This window comes from Tasmannia lanceolata, unplaced genomic scaffold, assembly GCF_043159265.1.
Source record: "Tasmannia lanceolata isolate RefF3 unplaced genomic scaffold, GAP_Taslan_0.1 ptg000003l, whole genome shotgun sequence".
In the NCBI taxonomy this organism is placed as follows: domain Eukaryota; kingdom Viridiplantae; phylum Streptophyta; class Magnoliopsida; order Canellales; family Winteraceae; genus Tasmannia; species Tasmannia lanceolata.
The window spans coordinates 63,616,080-63,631,050 of NW_027518680.1; the positions used below are offsets into that span (position 1 = coordinate 63,616,080).

The 14,971-nt window shown below is 39.0% G+C and overlaps 2 protein-coding genes across 2 annotated transcripts; both read left to right on the forward strand.

Annotated features, from left to right (window-relative positions):
- The first annotated feature begins 3,495 nt into the window (after positions 1 to 3,495).
- Positions 3,496 to 5,880, forward strand: LOC143858427 (UDP-glycosyltransferase 84B2-like). Its single transcript, XM_077369083.1, has 2 exons — positions 3,496 to 4,254; positions 4,885 to 5,880. Exons 1-2 carry the CDS (start codon positions 3,615 to 3,617, stop codon positions 5,655 to 5,657), a joined length of 1,413 nt encoding a protein of 470 aa, XP_077225198.1. The 5' UTR covers positions 3,496 to 3,614; the 3' UTR covers positions 5,658 to 5,880.
- A 7,168-nt stretch (positions 5,881 to 13,048) lies between these two features.
- On the forward strand, positions 13,049 to 14,964 carry LOC143870071 (uncharacterized). The gene is made up of 4 exons (XM_077376577.1): positions 13,049 to 13,436; positions 13,585 to 14,143; positions 14,404 to 14,553; positions 14,943 to 14,964. Exons 1-4 carry the CDS (start codon positions 13,049 to 13,051, stop codon positions 14,962 to 14,964), a joined length of 1,119 nt encoding a protein of 372 aa, XP_077232692.1.
- Positions 14,965 to 14,971: the final 7 nt, after the last annotated feature.

Below are 14,971 nucleotides of genomic sequence, written 5' to 3' on the forward strand. Positions count from 1 at the left end.
AGAATTTGTTTAAAGTGACATCGATCTATAATTTATTCATTATAGAAAACGAAATAAGAGAAGCTGAATTTTACAAATCTGCCGCTTTGCCTTCTGCATCAAGGTTTCCTATAATTAACCGTATGCCTTCCTTCTCCGCCCTTTCTTTTGCTAACTTATCCACTGCATCGTTGGCTGATCGCAATTTGTGTTGGAACTGTGAGTCAATCCTTCAAGCAAGGTCTTTAATTTCTGGAATAATATGACCTTTCTACCAATGACATATCGCTTTGTTTGTGGCCCAAGCCACAACGTTGGCCGAGTCTCCTTCAATAATTAGTTGTCCCGCGCCATTTCAAGTCTTAAAGAGGTGATTTTGCTTGGCCTCGTTTGCATCACAGGTACAAGTCGGACCCGGGAAAGACATTATTACACCCTCGCTTTTATATCGAATGATACTGCCACTCCCTGCTTGCCTTGAATTTCCTTTTGCACCTCCTTCAAAGTTAAACATAATATTTTTTTTTATGAATTTTGAGAACCAATTTCATCCAAATATGATTATTAGACTCAAAGTTAAACATAATTTATTTTTTTATGAATTTTGAGAACCGATTTGAGTCCAAAAGGACTATTTATTATTTCACATAAGTAACCCAAAGTAGAAGGGGAACACCATGGGATGGCAGTCGTTCCCTCTTTAATGAACAGCCCAGATGCATGTTTCCTTGCAAGAAAACAATGATAAAATGTGTTATCCTCGGTACAGAAATGCAATAATAAAGGAGAAGACTACCTTATCATGCTTACAAGTCCAACTACTACTTTCTAGACCAAAGCATGCTCCTTATGCATGTAACAAACTGGAATAGCAGCAAACAAGGGAAAAGCATAAAGTTCTCATCCATTACCCAAAATCTGTTCATTACATTGAAGACCATGGACTTTCCAAAGCAAAATAGATTTGAATGTTTTAGACATCACATGACTAACATTGATAATAGATTCCAAAAAACTGTAAAGATCCATCACATGACATATTTTCAATGGCTACCATGTTCATGGCAATAGAAATTTTCTTGAATGAAACATGAGGCATGTTGAAACATGAGGCCTGTTGGGACATTTTCAGTTGAAACATGAGGCCTGTTGGGACAAATTTTCTTGAATGAAACATGGCAATACAAACCTTCCTCATTTGGGTCTCCCTCCTCATTTGGGTCTACCTCCTCATCAACAGATATATATCCCGCCTCACTTTCATCATTTCCTAACATATCGCCAACCATAATTAGTCTATATCATCAATATCATCAATTGATAAACCAAAATCTATACAGTAGTCTCTATCATCCATTAACTCGAGTACACTTCTTCAATCCCTTCACTTCAAGACAATCAAATAAAACAAAAAACATGTAAGCCAAATCAATGTCAATTACATAATAATAAACCAAAGCATAAACATAAGCACAAATCTATAGAAATGCTTGGTCTATCCAAATCACCAAATAACCAACAGGAACAGCAGAAAAACCCATGAACTCCAAATCTTTTTAAATACAAAAAATCACCACATCCAGATACATTACTCTATCATAGCATCGACATCCAAGTCACCAACTAAAGCCATTAAAACACAAACAACCCCTCCAAATAAGTTAAAAACCCCACCAAAAATATGTTAAAATGAAACGGATATTTTCCCAGACCATGAAAAAACAGATACACCAGTTATTTTTCTAGAGGAATCTACACAAACTTGCAACTAAATTTGATGAAATTGCAAGAACAATGAGTTAGAGGCAAAACTCACAAAGAAAACAGGGAAATAAAACTACAAATAGCATACTAAAAAAAATCAACTGCAAATACCTTCAAAACAGAAATTGATCTACCGGAAAGGCTCTAAAAAAATCAAAAATATTTTCAAATGGTGCATTATAGTTGAAAATCAAACTGTAGAAAATCAAGGGGACAAAAAACTCAAGAGAAGAGAGGACCGAAAACACCATCACAAACACCATGACAAACACCATCACAAAAGATGGGGGAAAATAAAGGAGAAACAAATACCCAAGCTATAAACCCTATAAACATAAACACTAACACTAGAAGAGGGTAGAAAGCAAAAAACCCACACTGAAACCCTAGAAAAGGGGGAAAACGAAAAAAAGTGAAATGTAGAACTTACCTGGGGAGGAGAACGGCGTCTGGTCCGTTGGAGGAGAAACCTACAAAGAAAAACCTAAACTCCTAAAACCCTAGAAAGCAAAAATGTAGATCTGAAACCCTTAAAAAGGGAAAAAAAACAAAAAATGAAATTACAAACCAACCTGGGAGGAGAACGGCTGGCGTCTGCTTCTTCGTTGGAGGAGGAAAACCGGCGGAGATGGGGGATTTCACGGCAACAAGGAAAAGAGGGGTTTGGGTTTTTTCGCGCCTCATCTCTGTCGAGCGAGAAAGAGAGAAGATCGGCTCTTTTTTAAAAAAAAGATTGAATAAGTTTGTGTAGATTACTTGGGGAGGAGAACGACGTCTGGTTCGACTCTTTTTTTGGCGAATTTTAACAGGCGAGAAGGAAGGGGAGAAGGGATTTTGGGGCGTCTGTCGAGAAACACAGAGAGAGATTCGACTCTTTTTTTCGAACGGAGATTCGACTTTTTTTTTCGTTAGTGTCTGAAAAGGGCAGGAAACAGCCAGGGTCGTTTCAGATCGACGGTTCTTAATCAATAAGCGCTGCTGCGCATATAAGCTTATATGAGCGACCGCTCATAGTCACTTTCCCCATATATATATATATATGTGTGTGTGTGTGTGTGTGTGTGTGTGTGTGTGTGTGTGTGATCAACACATTTTATGTTATTTCATATAAACCTACAAACTCATATATCATATTTAATGTTTATAAACTCTCTTAATTAATTAAATAATTAAATAATTATTATTTATTTAAATGATATTCTAATACTTTTAAGTAGGGATGCAACTCGAGTCGGGTTGGGTCAGGTTGAGGCCAACCCTAACCCAACTCGCAATAACATTCCCTCAACCCTAACCCGACCCAACAAGAGCCGCGGGTTGAGGATGGTCAACCCTAACCCAACCCGCCTCCAAATCGGGTCGGGTTGGGTTCGGGTTGGGTCCGGGCTCCTCTAGGACCAAACAGAAAAATACAAGGAAAAAACATAATCCTAAGAAAATCATGAAAAAAATAGAGAACAGAGGTTGGGTTCAGGTCAGATCGGGTTGCCAAATCCTCAACCCTAACCAACCTTAAATTAAATCGGGTTGGCTTTTCCCAACCCAACCCGAGAAAATGTCAACCCAACCCGAGCCAAAATCGGGTTGAGCCTGACCCAAGTTGCACCCCTATTTTTAAGACCCCAAATGAATGGATTGTTAATTAGAAATAGAGAGAAGATGATGAAGGGGCACCTAATTGAGATTTTTTTTTCTCTTTTATCAGAGGAGCATTAGATTTTTAAATTAAAAAAGAGAAGAAAAGGAGATACAAGCATACAATTCTCCCTACCAAATCCAAGTGAACTTTGCGTCACTGCCTACGTTAGCTTATACTTCCATACCCTACAAATAAGGCCCTCTCCTTCTCTTCCTCAGTCTCACAAAAAAAAATGGGAGATAAAGATGGAGTTCATGTTCTACTAGTTTCCTTTGCAGCACAAGGCCACATAAATCCCTTGCTTAAGCTCGGTAATAGACTAGTTTCAAAGGGCCTTCACGTTACTCTGGCCACCACGGAAATCCTTCGCCAAAGAATGCTCGATTCAAAAATTACAACGAAAGAAAAAAACAGCCAAATCCATCTCGAATTCTTCTCGGACGGTATGAGTCTCGACTTCGATCGCAAGAACAACATTGATTACTTCCTCGAACAGCTCGAGAAATTCGGACCCAAAAATCTCTCCAGCTTGATTGAAACTCTCTCCGTAAATGAGGGCCGGAAATTCTCTTGTATAGTTAATAACCCTTTTGTCCCGTGGGTGGCCGATGTTGCCCAAGAACATGGGATCCCTTGTGCCATGTTTTGGATTCAACCTTGTTCGCTCTACTCCATTTACGACCGTTTTTACAACAATTTGAATCAGTTCCCAACGGTAACAAATCCCGACAAGCCTGTAGATTTGCCAGGGTTACCATTGCTGGAGAAAGATGATTTGCCCTCGTTTGTTCTTCCCTCAAATCCGTTCGGTGGCTTTCCGAAATTGTTCTCAAAGCTATTTCGAGAGTTGGAAAAGGTGAACTGGGTATTAGGTAATGTTAAACAACTAATTAATTACTCCAATAGCTTAAGTTGTTAGTGTTGTTGTTATCTAATTAATCTAGAGCATTGCTAGCAAAAGTAGGAATATTCATATAGGCTCACTTTTTGTCTTATTAATTTAATTCATCCTATGTGGCTGCTCTGTCATGCAATAGCGGTTCCGTAAAATGCTTTCTGGGATGGCCCCTAGCTAATCCCGGGTGAAAATAGTTTAATCCATCCCTCATTTTTACCAAGTTTTTAAAGTATGTTGGCACAAGATTTTTACTTCAACACTCACCCTTACTCCTTGCCCCTCTTTTTTGGGGGAGTGGCCGTATATGTGTAATATGTGACCCTTTTTGAGTTACACATGTTTTTTTAGAGGAATGATAGAATGAAGGGCTCCCCTTACAAAAATCAGCTTCAAGGGCGCCCTCATTGATCCAACAGCAGCACACTTTTTAAGATGCCACTCTTGGATCAAATATGAGGGGCGGTATTTCCATCGTACAGCAAATAAGAGTTTATACGCCCATTCATCAGTTAGGCAATAGCTCTAATCCCATGTGAAACAACCAATTACTCCAAAAGCTTAAACTGTTAGAGTCGGTGTTATTTAATCATTTGTAATTCAACAGGTAATTCCTTCTATGAGCTCGAAAAAGACGCAATAGAATCAATGGAGAATCTTCATCCGATCAGACCCATTGGCCCTCTTGTTCCCTCAATACTTCTCGGCAAAGATCTTCCCTCCGATTCCAGAATGGACATGTGGAAAGCTGAAGAAGCTTGTATCAATTGGCTAGACAAAAAACCACCTTCCTCAGTCATCTATGTTTCATTTGGTAGCATTGTTGTTCTCTCATCTAAGCAAATGGAGAACATAGCATGGGGGCTCAAGAACAGTAAAAGGCCATTTTTATGGGCTGCGAAGCCTCCAGAACACCCGTCTTCAGACGGGTCAGGCGAATTACCAACGGGATTTTTGAAAGAAACTGAAGAACAAGGGCTAGTGGTTTCATGGTGTCCACAATCAAAGGTTTTGTTGCATGAAGCAGTCGCATGCTTTGTAACACATTGTGGGTGGAATTCGACGTTGGAGACAATTTGTACCGGTGTGCCAGTGATTGCATTCCCACAGTGGACGGATCAGCCCACAAATGCGAAGCTGTTGGTGGATGTGTTTGAGATGGGAGTTAGGGTTAGGGCTGATGAGGATGGAATGGTTAGCAAGGGGGAGGTGGAGAGATGCATTGGAGAGGTGACTGAAGGGCCCAAGGCCGCGGAGTTGAGGAAGAAGGCAGTGGAATGGAAGGAAGCCGCGAGAGCAGCGGTGGCCGACGGATCATCGGACCGGAATATTCAGCTATTTGTAGACGATGTAAGGTGCAAGGCTATGAAGGAGTTGTGAATTAAACAACCAATTACCCCAAAAGCTTAGCTTAAGCTGTTGGTGTTATTTAATCATTTATAATTAGCACTCCCCCTCTCTTGTGGTGGCCCCTCTTTCTTGGGTTGGCCGTACACGTGGATATCCACCAAGGAGCTGTTGGTTTTGAACTCAAGACCTGCCATGAGGCAATAGTTCTGATACCATGTGAAACACCAAATTACTCCGAAAGCTTAAGCTGTTAGAGATTAGGGGTGCAACTTGGGTTGATTTTTGTGGGTTCCGGTTGAGCTTTACCTTAAAATCAGGTCGGGTTCAGATTGATTCCTATTCAATTTTTAGCAAAAGCTCAACCCAACCGGACCCCAGTGCACCAGTGGTTAGAGTTGGTGTTATCCAATCATTTATAATTCAATATGAGTGTGCGGTGATTGGAATGGAAGGGGTGTCTGATATGAGGAATTATTATGGCGAAATGATATATTCGCCCCCTTCTGCCCTGCCCCCTTCAAGTGTAAAAGTGTAGTCACAAATACACTAGAGGGGCTTGCACTAAGTAAAAAAGAAGGGGGGGAGCAGATGTCATTTCCCATTATTCTGTGGCCTGGTAATAATTTTCCAATGAAAAATAACAGCTGGAAAAGTACAAGTGGGGCCCAATATTTGGATCATCCTATGGTGTTGGCTATACCGTATTTTTTGGGAGTTTGCATTAGGTAGGCTCCCTATGCAAACTCTTAGATTTCCTTTTCCCATATTATATACTATAGTATTATCTTGGGGAGTGATAAATGGACTCTCAAATATGATAAATCGACTCCCCATGTGTCTTTCTCTCTCCTCTGGGTTAGAGAGAGAAAGAGGAGAGAGATAGACACATGGGGAGTCGATTTATCATTTTGGGAGGTCGATTTATCACTGCCCATTATTTTGTTTAAATATATGCAAATATTTTATACACGGCAACAAAATCTAAAATCAAAGAAAATTGCAGCACACACGTGGACAAAATATATTAAAGAAGAAAATATATATAAAAACAACACGCGGGGGGTGGGGGGCTCTGGACGGCTCGACGGGTAGACCCATGCATGTCACATGTACATAATTGAATTTGTTGAAGTTACGGGAACCACAAGTCTAGCACATTGAAGCTGGTCGAATCATAAATGAATGACTCTAAAACCTTAATAAGGTGCCTTTAGGAGCCCATAAATACAAGTGAAACATTGAATTTTGGTCAGATTGGGTAGATCGTGTTGTGGGAATCATGTATGCTCTTGCAAATATTATTTTTCGAGCAATGCTAAACAGAAGGGTATCCTTGCAAAAAAGCAACTACAAACATGGTTTTAAATTTCGACCGAAATCGGATTTCGGTGGAGACTGACACCGAAATGGGTAAAAACCGAAACGCTCATTTATTTCGACCTAAATTTTTGAATTTTGGTCGAAATTTCGGTTGTTCCAAAATTTGACCCAAAAAACCTTTTTTTTTTTAATATTAATTTAATATTTCACCGAAATTTGGCCGAAATTTAATATTGAATAAAATATTAGTTTCGGGTTTGGTACCAGATTTCGACCGAAATTTCAAAATTTTGATCGAAATTTCAAAATTTCAAGGTCCGAAACCGAAATTTTAAACCTTGGCTACAAAGGGCACCCCCATTCGACCATCTCAATAAGTTGCATTTTCAAAGGCGCCCCTATTGGAGCATCTCACCAAATTAAGTCCGTTTATTATAAATGCACTTTGGTGAGATATGATGGTCCAAGTGGGTCCCACCAGACGATTCAGCCCCTCTAATTTGTCGCCGTTAAATGGGCAGCAAAAAAAAAGGAAAGAAGCAACGGTTGGAATGGATTTTGATGCCGCCTCCATACCAAGACTGAAACAAATAAATGGGTTGGGTTGTGCAAGAAGTGGGCACAACTTGTACTTCATATTTCACATACATCATATGTAAGAAGCCTTTCGTAATATGACTATCTGAAAACACAAAAATTAAATACATGGTTTTGTGTGCAAGTGAGAATATGACTACTTTATAAGATTTTTTAAAAAATATGATTAATTCATAAGAGAAATATAAAATGATAACTAAAAGAAAATTAATAAAGGAATTAGAACTTTCCCAATTTTGCGATTCTTCGTTCTGATCGTTGGTCGCGGAGCCGTCGCAAGTGGAGGGGAAAATGTGGTGGGCCGTAGAAGGTCTTGTGTGAAGATCGAGTTGGACGTTGGCGATCGTTGCGTTGCCCCAACTTGAAATTGTAGAAGGAGGAGAGAAAAATGATAAAGTGGAGGATTTGGTAGAGTGAAGAATTTGTAAGAAATTGAGAGGAGATAAGGGAGAATAGAAAAAGGACCCTTGGCCCTTTTGTAGAAAAGGAGAGAAGTTGTGCCTTGGGAAGAGAGAGAAAAGAAGAGTCCTTAGAAGAGGAGCTTTTTTGTCCTCTTGTAAGAATGGTGTCTTGTGTTGTAGAAGAGGAGAGATTATGAAAAAGAGTGTTTTTTTTTTGTTTTTTTTTTTGGTATATGGAGAGGGAGGAGAGAGAGGCGTTGGGGGATGTCTCTTGGTTGATTTTTTTTCTTTAAAAGGAAAAAAAAATATCAATGGCAAAGATTCCTCTTACCATTGGATTTTGTGTAATTTATTTTGGAAATAGAGATAAGAAGAGATAAAAACTTGCTAAAAAGGGAGATATTTTGAATGAAAATAAGAAAGGCATGGTTGGCTAGTAAAGAGGTAAGGAAACATTTTGAATTTGGCTTAAGTAGGTAATTTATTAAATGGAATGAATTAGATCATTTTAGTAAATATTACAATAATTTCAAATATTTGCAAGAGTTTCTAAATTTTATTTAAAGAAATTTTATTTTTTTAATTTTTGGTATTTACAATTGCCCCTCTTTGTCACTTGTTGTATTCAACAAGTGGCAAAGAAGTAAACACATGAGTAAATGACATGTTAGTTTTGAACAGAGCGAGGTTAGGGGAAAGAGACGTCCACAGGATGCCCCTCTTGGATGCCCCATGTGAAAACATGGAGTAGCCAAGAAGATGGGCATGAGAATAACAGAATATTAAGAGGAATGTCTAATACACAAAGTAGATGGATGTGAAAAAAAATTAGAAGACTTTGGGGCAACAACATACAAAGTCATCCAGTGAAATGTGATCTTCAGGTTGATTTGGAAAGCATTATAGGTGAGAACAACAAAAGTGATGGCTCGATCTATTATACTTGTCGTTTCAATGACATGATGCAAATAAAAATAAATGAAGAGCAATGATGAATAAAAACGGCATATGATAATTGAGAAAACGGTTTCTACACACAAGTGTAGATAAATTATCTACACACTAGCTTAAAATACAGTGGGGGCTCACATTGTTTGGGTGATCGAAATCATTCATTTGATGGGTGTGCCCAAAAAATCAGCTTCATAGGATCATCCTAACCCTTCGAACCGTGGAGGCAAAACATGGACAGATTTGTGAAGGTTTATACACGTCCATTTTACCTCCACAAATCGTAGGGTTGGGATGATCCTATGGAGCTGATTTTTTATGGACACCCTATCTATGTGAGGGCCAATCAAATGAATGGTTTGGATCATCCAAACAATATGCCCTCCACTGTATTTTAAGCTAGTGTCTAGATAACTTATCTCCACTTGTGTGTAGAAACCGTTCTCTCATGGTAATTTTGATTATTATAATGCAATAGAAAAGCTTGCAATGAAAGGTTTGATAAATGAATATGTGAAATACTAAGTGAAATGGAGGGAATACTAAAGTTAGGGTAAAGTTAGGGGCAAGAAAAGAATAAGAGAAAAGATTGAAAAATGAATTCAAAAGTATAGAATATTATAATGGAGTTGGCCCAGTTGATATGAGAGGTAAAACTAATGAGTCGTGGAAAAAAAGCAATAAACATATGTGGTATTCAATACCATGCAAGTGAGTAAACCAAATCTGTGTGCTATAAAATAAATGGGATAAATTACATATGTAAGGAGGTTCTTGAGAAGAGAAAATTTAAATGAAAAATATTAATAAATGGTTTTGTGTGCAAGTGAGAATATGACTAGTTTATAAGATTTTTTTTAAAAATATGATTAATTCATAAGAGAAATATAAAATAATAACTAAAAGATAATTAATAAAAGGACTAAGAACTTCCCCAATTTTGTGATTCTTCGTTCTGATCGTTGATGGCGGAGCCGTCGCAAGTGGAGGGGGAAATGTGGTGGGCCATAGAAGGCCCTGTGTGAAGATCGAGTTGGACATTGGCGATTGTTGTGTTGCCCCAACTTGAAATTGTAGAAAAATGAGAGAAAAATGATAAAGTGGAGGATTTGGTAAAGTGAAGAATTTGTAAGAAATTGAGAGGAGATGAGGGAGAATAGAAGAAGGAGTAGGGCTGCAACTCGAGCCGGGTAAAACCCGACCCGCATTGACCCGACCCGAAAATAGCCTGGGTCGGGTTCAGGTTTCATGGGTTTCGGGTCGAGCCGGGTTCAGCATTCAAAAGCCCGCATGAATCTCGGGTCGAGCCGGGTTTGAAGGGGCCCGACCCGACCCGACCCGAGTTACATAAGTTATAGTATGTACATTTTTTTCTATTGTTAGTTAAAAGTTAAAGGGATAATTACATTTACACCCCCTCTAGTTTCTGACACATCCACTTGCACCCCTATAGTTTAAAACGTGACAAATACACCCTTGTAGTTTCAATTTGTTTAAGGTAGGCCCCCTCAGCTGAAGGTTTGTCCATAGATTGAAGGGTTAGGATGATCCGATGGAGCTGATTCTTTTGGCACACCCTAACTATGTCAGGACCCATCAAATGAACGCTTTGGATCATCCAAACAATGTGGGCCCACATTATTTGGATGATTTTTTGGTAGTGTTTGGATTCGGGTAGGGGCCCACATTATTTGGATGATCCAAAGCGTTCATTTGATGGGTCCTGACATAGATATGGTGTGCCCAAAAAATCAGCTCCATCGGATCATCCTAACCCTTCAATCTATGGACGAACCTTCAGCTGAGGGGGCAAACCTTAAACAAATTGAAACTACAGGGGTGTATCTGTCACGTTTTAAACTATAGGGGTGGAAGTGGATGTGTCAGAAACTAGAGGGGGTGTAAATGTAATTATCCCAAAGTTAAAAGTGAAAAGCCACGCACCCACTGTTACTGTATGTGAGTGTAATTTCTGCTTCTATGAGTTGAGTTGATTCAAGTGTTTGATTCAGCATTGTTTGATTGTAATTACAACATTGTTTGATTACAGCATTGTTTGATTCAAGTGTGATGTGAGTGTAATTACATCATTGTTTGATTCAAGTGTAATGTGAGTGTAATTTCTGCTTGTATGAGTTGAGTTGCCTTGCCAAACAAGAATTTTCCTTAAAAATTTGCGTCAACGTGAAAAAACCCGACCCGAGATTTATCATGGGTAGGACCGGGTTTGGGAATCGTGGGTTTTCCGGAAAAAAACCCGACCCGACCCGACCCGAGATATTTCTCGGGTAGGGTTGGGTTCTCCAAAACCCGACCCGCCCGACCCGAGTTGCAGCCCTAAGAAGGAGCATTGGCCCTTTGTAGGAAATGAAAGAAATTGTGCTTTGGGAAGAGAGAAAAGAAGAATACTTGAAAGAGGAGCTTTTTTGTCCTCTTGTAAAAGAATGGTGTCTTGTTGTAAAAGAGGAGAGATTATGTAAAAGAGTGTTTTTTTTTTTTTTTTTTTGGTATAGGGAGAGAGAGAGAGAGGCATTGGGGGATGTCTCCTGGTTGACTTTTTTTCTTTAAAAGGAACAAGAAAATCAATGGAAAAGATTCCTCTTGCCATTGGATTTTGTGTAATTTATTTTGGAAATAGAGATAAGAAGAGAAAAACTTGCTAAAAATGGAGATATTTTGAATGAAAATAAGAAAGGCATGGTTGGCTACTAAAGAGGTAAGGAAATAATGCCGTCTCCACAGCTTAATCTTTTCAAATATTTGCAAGATTTTCTAAGTTTCATTGAAAGAATTTTTTATTTTTGGTGTTTACACTATCTAAACTTTTGAGAATTGATATCTTTCTCTTGCTTTTGTGAAACTACCAATTACTCCAAAAGATTAAGTTGTGGAGACGGCATTATTCAATCTTTTATACTATAACATTCCCCCTCACGTGTGGCTCCTCTTTTTCAAGGTTGGCCTACACGTGGCACATGTGTCCCCTCTTTTGGGTTGGTCTACTCAAAAAGCTTAAGTTGTTAGAGATGGCATCATTTAATGTTTTATGCTTTAGCTTCTGTTTGTCCTTTTCTTGAAACTAAAGAAAAGAAAAGACAAAAGGAGGTGAAAATGCTACGGGTGAAAATTGTTTACACTCATTTTTAATCTTAAATAGATCATGTGATAATTTGTCAGGTGAAACAGTTACATGCCTGTTGTCATCTTTCTAGAGAATGGAGGCAATAGTGATGCGGACAAAAAAGATGAAGAACATGTGGAATGAAACAATTCCTTTATTCTTAAACTTTTATTTTCGTCACCTTACTTGTAAATTAATTTTTAGGCATCAAATCATGTCCATTTGACTTGATTTTGGTATCAATAGAAAGGTTATTCGATTACCTATCTAATGAGGCCAAGATCACATAATTTGGACTTTATTTGAGGAAGTTATGGCCAATTTTATGGGCATGATATGGATTTATGATGGCATTTATATTGGAAACTAATAAATGTATCCCTTTTCATTACTTGGGACAACCAAGTGTAGTGTACGATGGCAATCAAGTCCTTTCAATCTTTCCCATGTGATGTACAGCTGCCTCTGTGCAATCATAGATAAAGTGCACCTGGGTGTCCGCGGTAATGAAAAGGGGCGCATTTATCATTTCCCATTATATTTTAGGTTAAGTTTTTAGTTTACTTTAGATAGACAAATGATTGAGATTTAGTGCTTTCGCCTTGTGAAACAACCAATTACTCCAAAAGCTTAAGTTGTCAGATATGGCATTATTTATTCTTTTATACTTTAACACTCCCCCTCACGTGTGGCACCTCTTTTTAGGGTTGGCCTACACGTGGCACATGTGGCCCCTCTTTTGGGTTGACCATTACATGTGAAACAACCAATTACTCAAAAAGCTTAATTGGTTGTTTCACATGGTATCAGAGCAAAAGGTCCTGAGTTCAAACCTCCTTGATATTAAAAATCCACATGTGGTGGACAACCCATAAAGAGTGGCCACATGGGCCACATGTAGGCCAACCCGAAAAAAGAGGGCCCACACATAAATAGGAGTGTTAAAGTATGAATGATTAAATAATGCCTTTTCCAAATGGTTTTGCCTTGCATTCTTCCAATCCTGTTGGCCGTATGTTAAAGGGGATGTCATGAACTTTTTTATCGAATTTTATGATGGGTTGGCATTGGACAAAGGTACTAGGGCTACTTTCATTGCCATTATCCCAAAAGTTGTTGGTGCAACTAAAATTTCTAAGTATTGCCCTATTAGCCTTGTGGGTTGCTTATATAAAGTTCCGGCAAAAGTGCTAGCGGAGCGATTGAAGGTTGTTCTTCCATTTATTATATCAGATTGTCAATGTGCTGTTGTTGCAAAAAGACAACTTTTAGATTGTTCATTAGTGGCTAACGAGGCCATTGATTCGTATCTTAGACTTGGTATGGGAGGCATATTGTGCAAGTTGGATATGGAAAAGGCTTATGATAGGATGGATTGGGATTGTTTGGATTATTTGCTAGCTAGAATGAGGTTTGGAAGTAGATGGCGTGCATGGATAAGGGCTTGTGTGTCTTCTACGTAGTTTTCCATTCTAATAAATGGGTCTCCAAAAGGATTCTTTAAGTCTTCTCGGGGACTTAGGCAGGGAGATCCATTATCCCCCTTTTTTGTTTGTTATTATGGCAGTGACTCTTAGTAGGTTGTTGATGAAAGGGAGAATGATGGGACTATTCAAAGGGTTCAGTATTGGAAGTGAGAATGTCGAGGTCTCTCATCTTCAATTCGCTGATGATACCCTCCTCTTTTGTAAATCGAAGAGAGATCAAGTGTTAAACTTGGAAGCATCGTTGAGGTGTTATGAGCTTATTACTGGAGAAAGGTCAAATTTTCAAAAGTTCAGACTGTATGCCCTAAATTGTCCGTCGGAAGAGGCTATGGATTTGGCTAAGATTTTGGGGTGCAAGCTGGATCATTTGCCTTCATCTTATTTGGGTCTTCCCTTGGGGTTTGGAAGACCCAATAAATCCTTGTGGGATCCTATTGTTGAACGTATTGAAAAGAGGTTGGAGTCATGGAAACAGAATCTTGTTTCTAGAGGGGGAAGACCTGTGTTGGTCATGTTGGCTAATATTCCTATTTATTTTTTGTCCTTGTTCAAGTGTCGTGTTAGTGTTGCTCTTAGGATTGAACAAATCCAACGGATATTCTTATGGGAGGGAATGATGAGAAGAACGGTATTCCACTGGTTAGTTGGAAAAAAGTTTGTCTCCCTATGAAGAATGGTGGGTTGGGAATTAGGAGAGTGAGGGAATTTAATTATGCATTGTTGGGTAAATAGTTGTGGAGGTTTGGAGAGGAGCATTCTCAATTGTGGGTGAGGGTTATTGGGAGTAAATATGGTAGTTTGCCTTGGTCTTGGGTTTCAAATGATCGATTTAGGAAACAAGGTCTGACGGTGTGACGAGACATTTTGAAAATGTCTTTCTCATTCAATCTGTCCATTAGGTTTAGGGTCTATGTGGTGGAGAGGATCAAATTCTGGAGTGATGTGTGGTGTGCTAAGAAGCCTCTCAGGGGCTTATTCCCGGACCTTTATAGGGTTGCTTCTAATAAGGAGGCTTTTGTTTGCGAGTATTTTAACCGCAATGGGGGAGGGTTAGTTTGGTGCTCGGTCTTTAGAAGGAATTTTTTTATAGGGAGTTAGAGTCGGCATCTTGTTTTCTTCAGACTCTTGAAAGTGCTACATTAAGAGGAGTGGGTTAGATAAAAGAATATGGACCACAGAATCTTTTGGTATCTTCTCTGTCAAATCTTTCTACAAAAGCCTATTGCTTTGTGGTGTATTCTCTGTTTCGGCCAAGATATGAAAATTTCATTGCCCACCTAGGGTTTGTATCTTTGGATGGGCGGTAAGTCGTGATCGGATTCAAATGATTAACTTTCTGAGAAAGCGTGGTATGTTGCTTATTGACCACTCTCCCCTATGCAAGGAGGATGGTGAATCTGTGGATCATCTATTCATGCATTACTCTTTTTCATGCCAGATATGGAGCTCTATCCTCCTAAGGTTTGG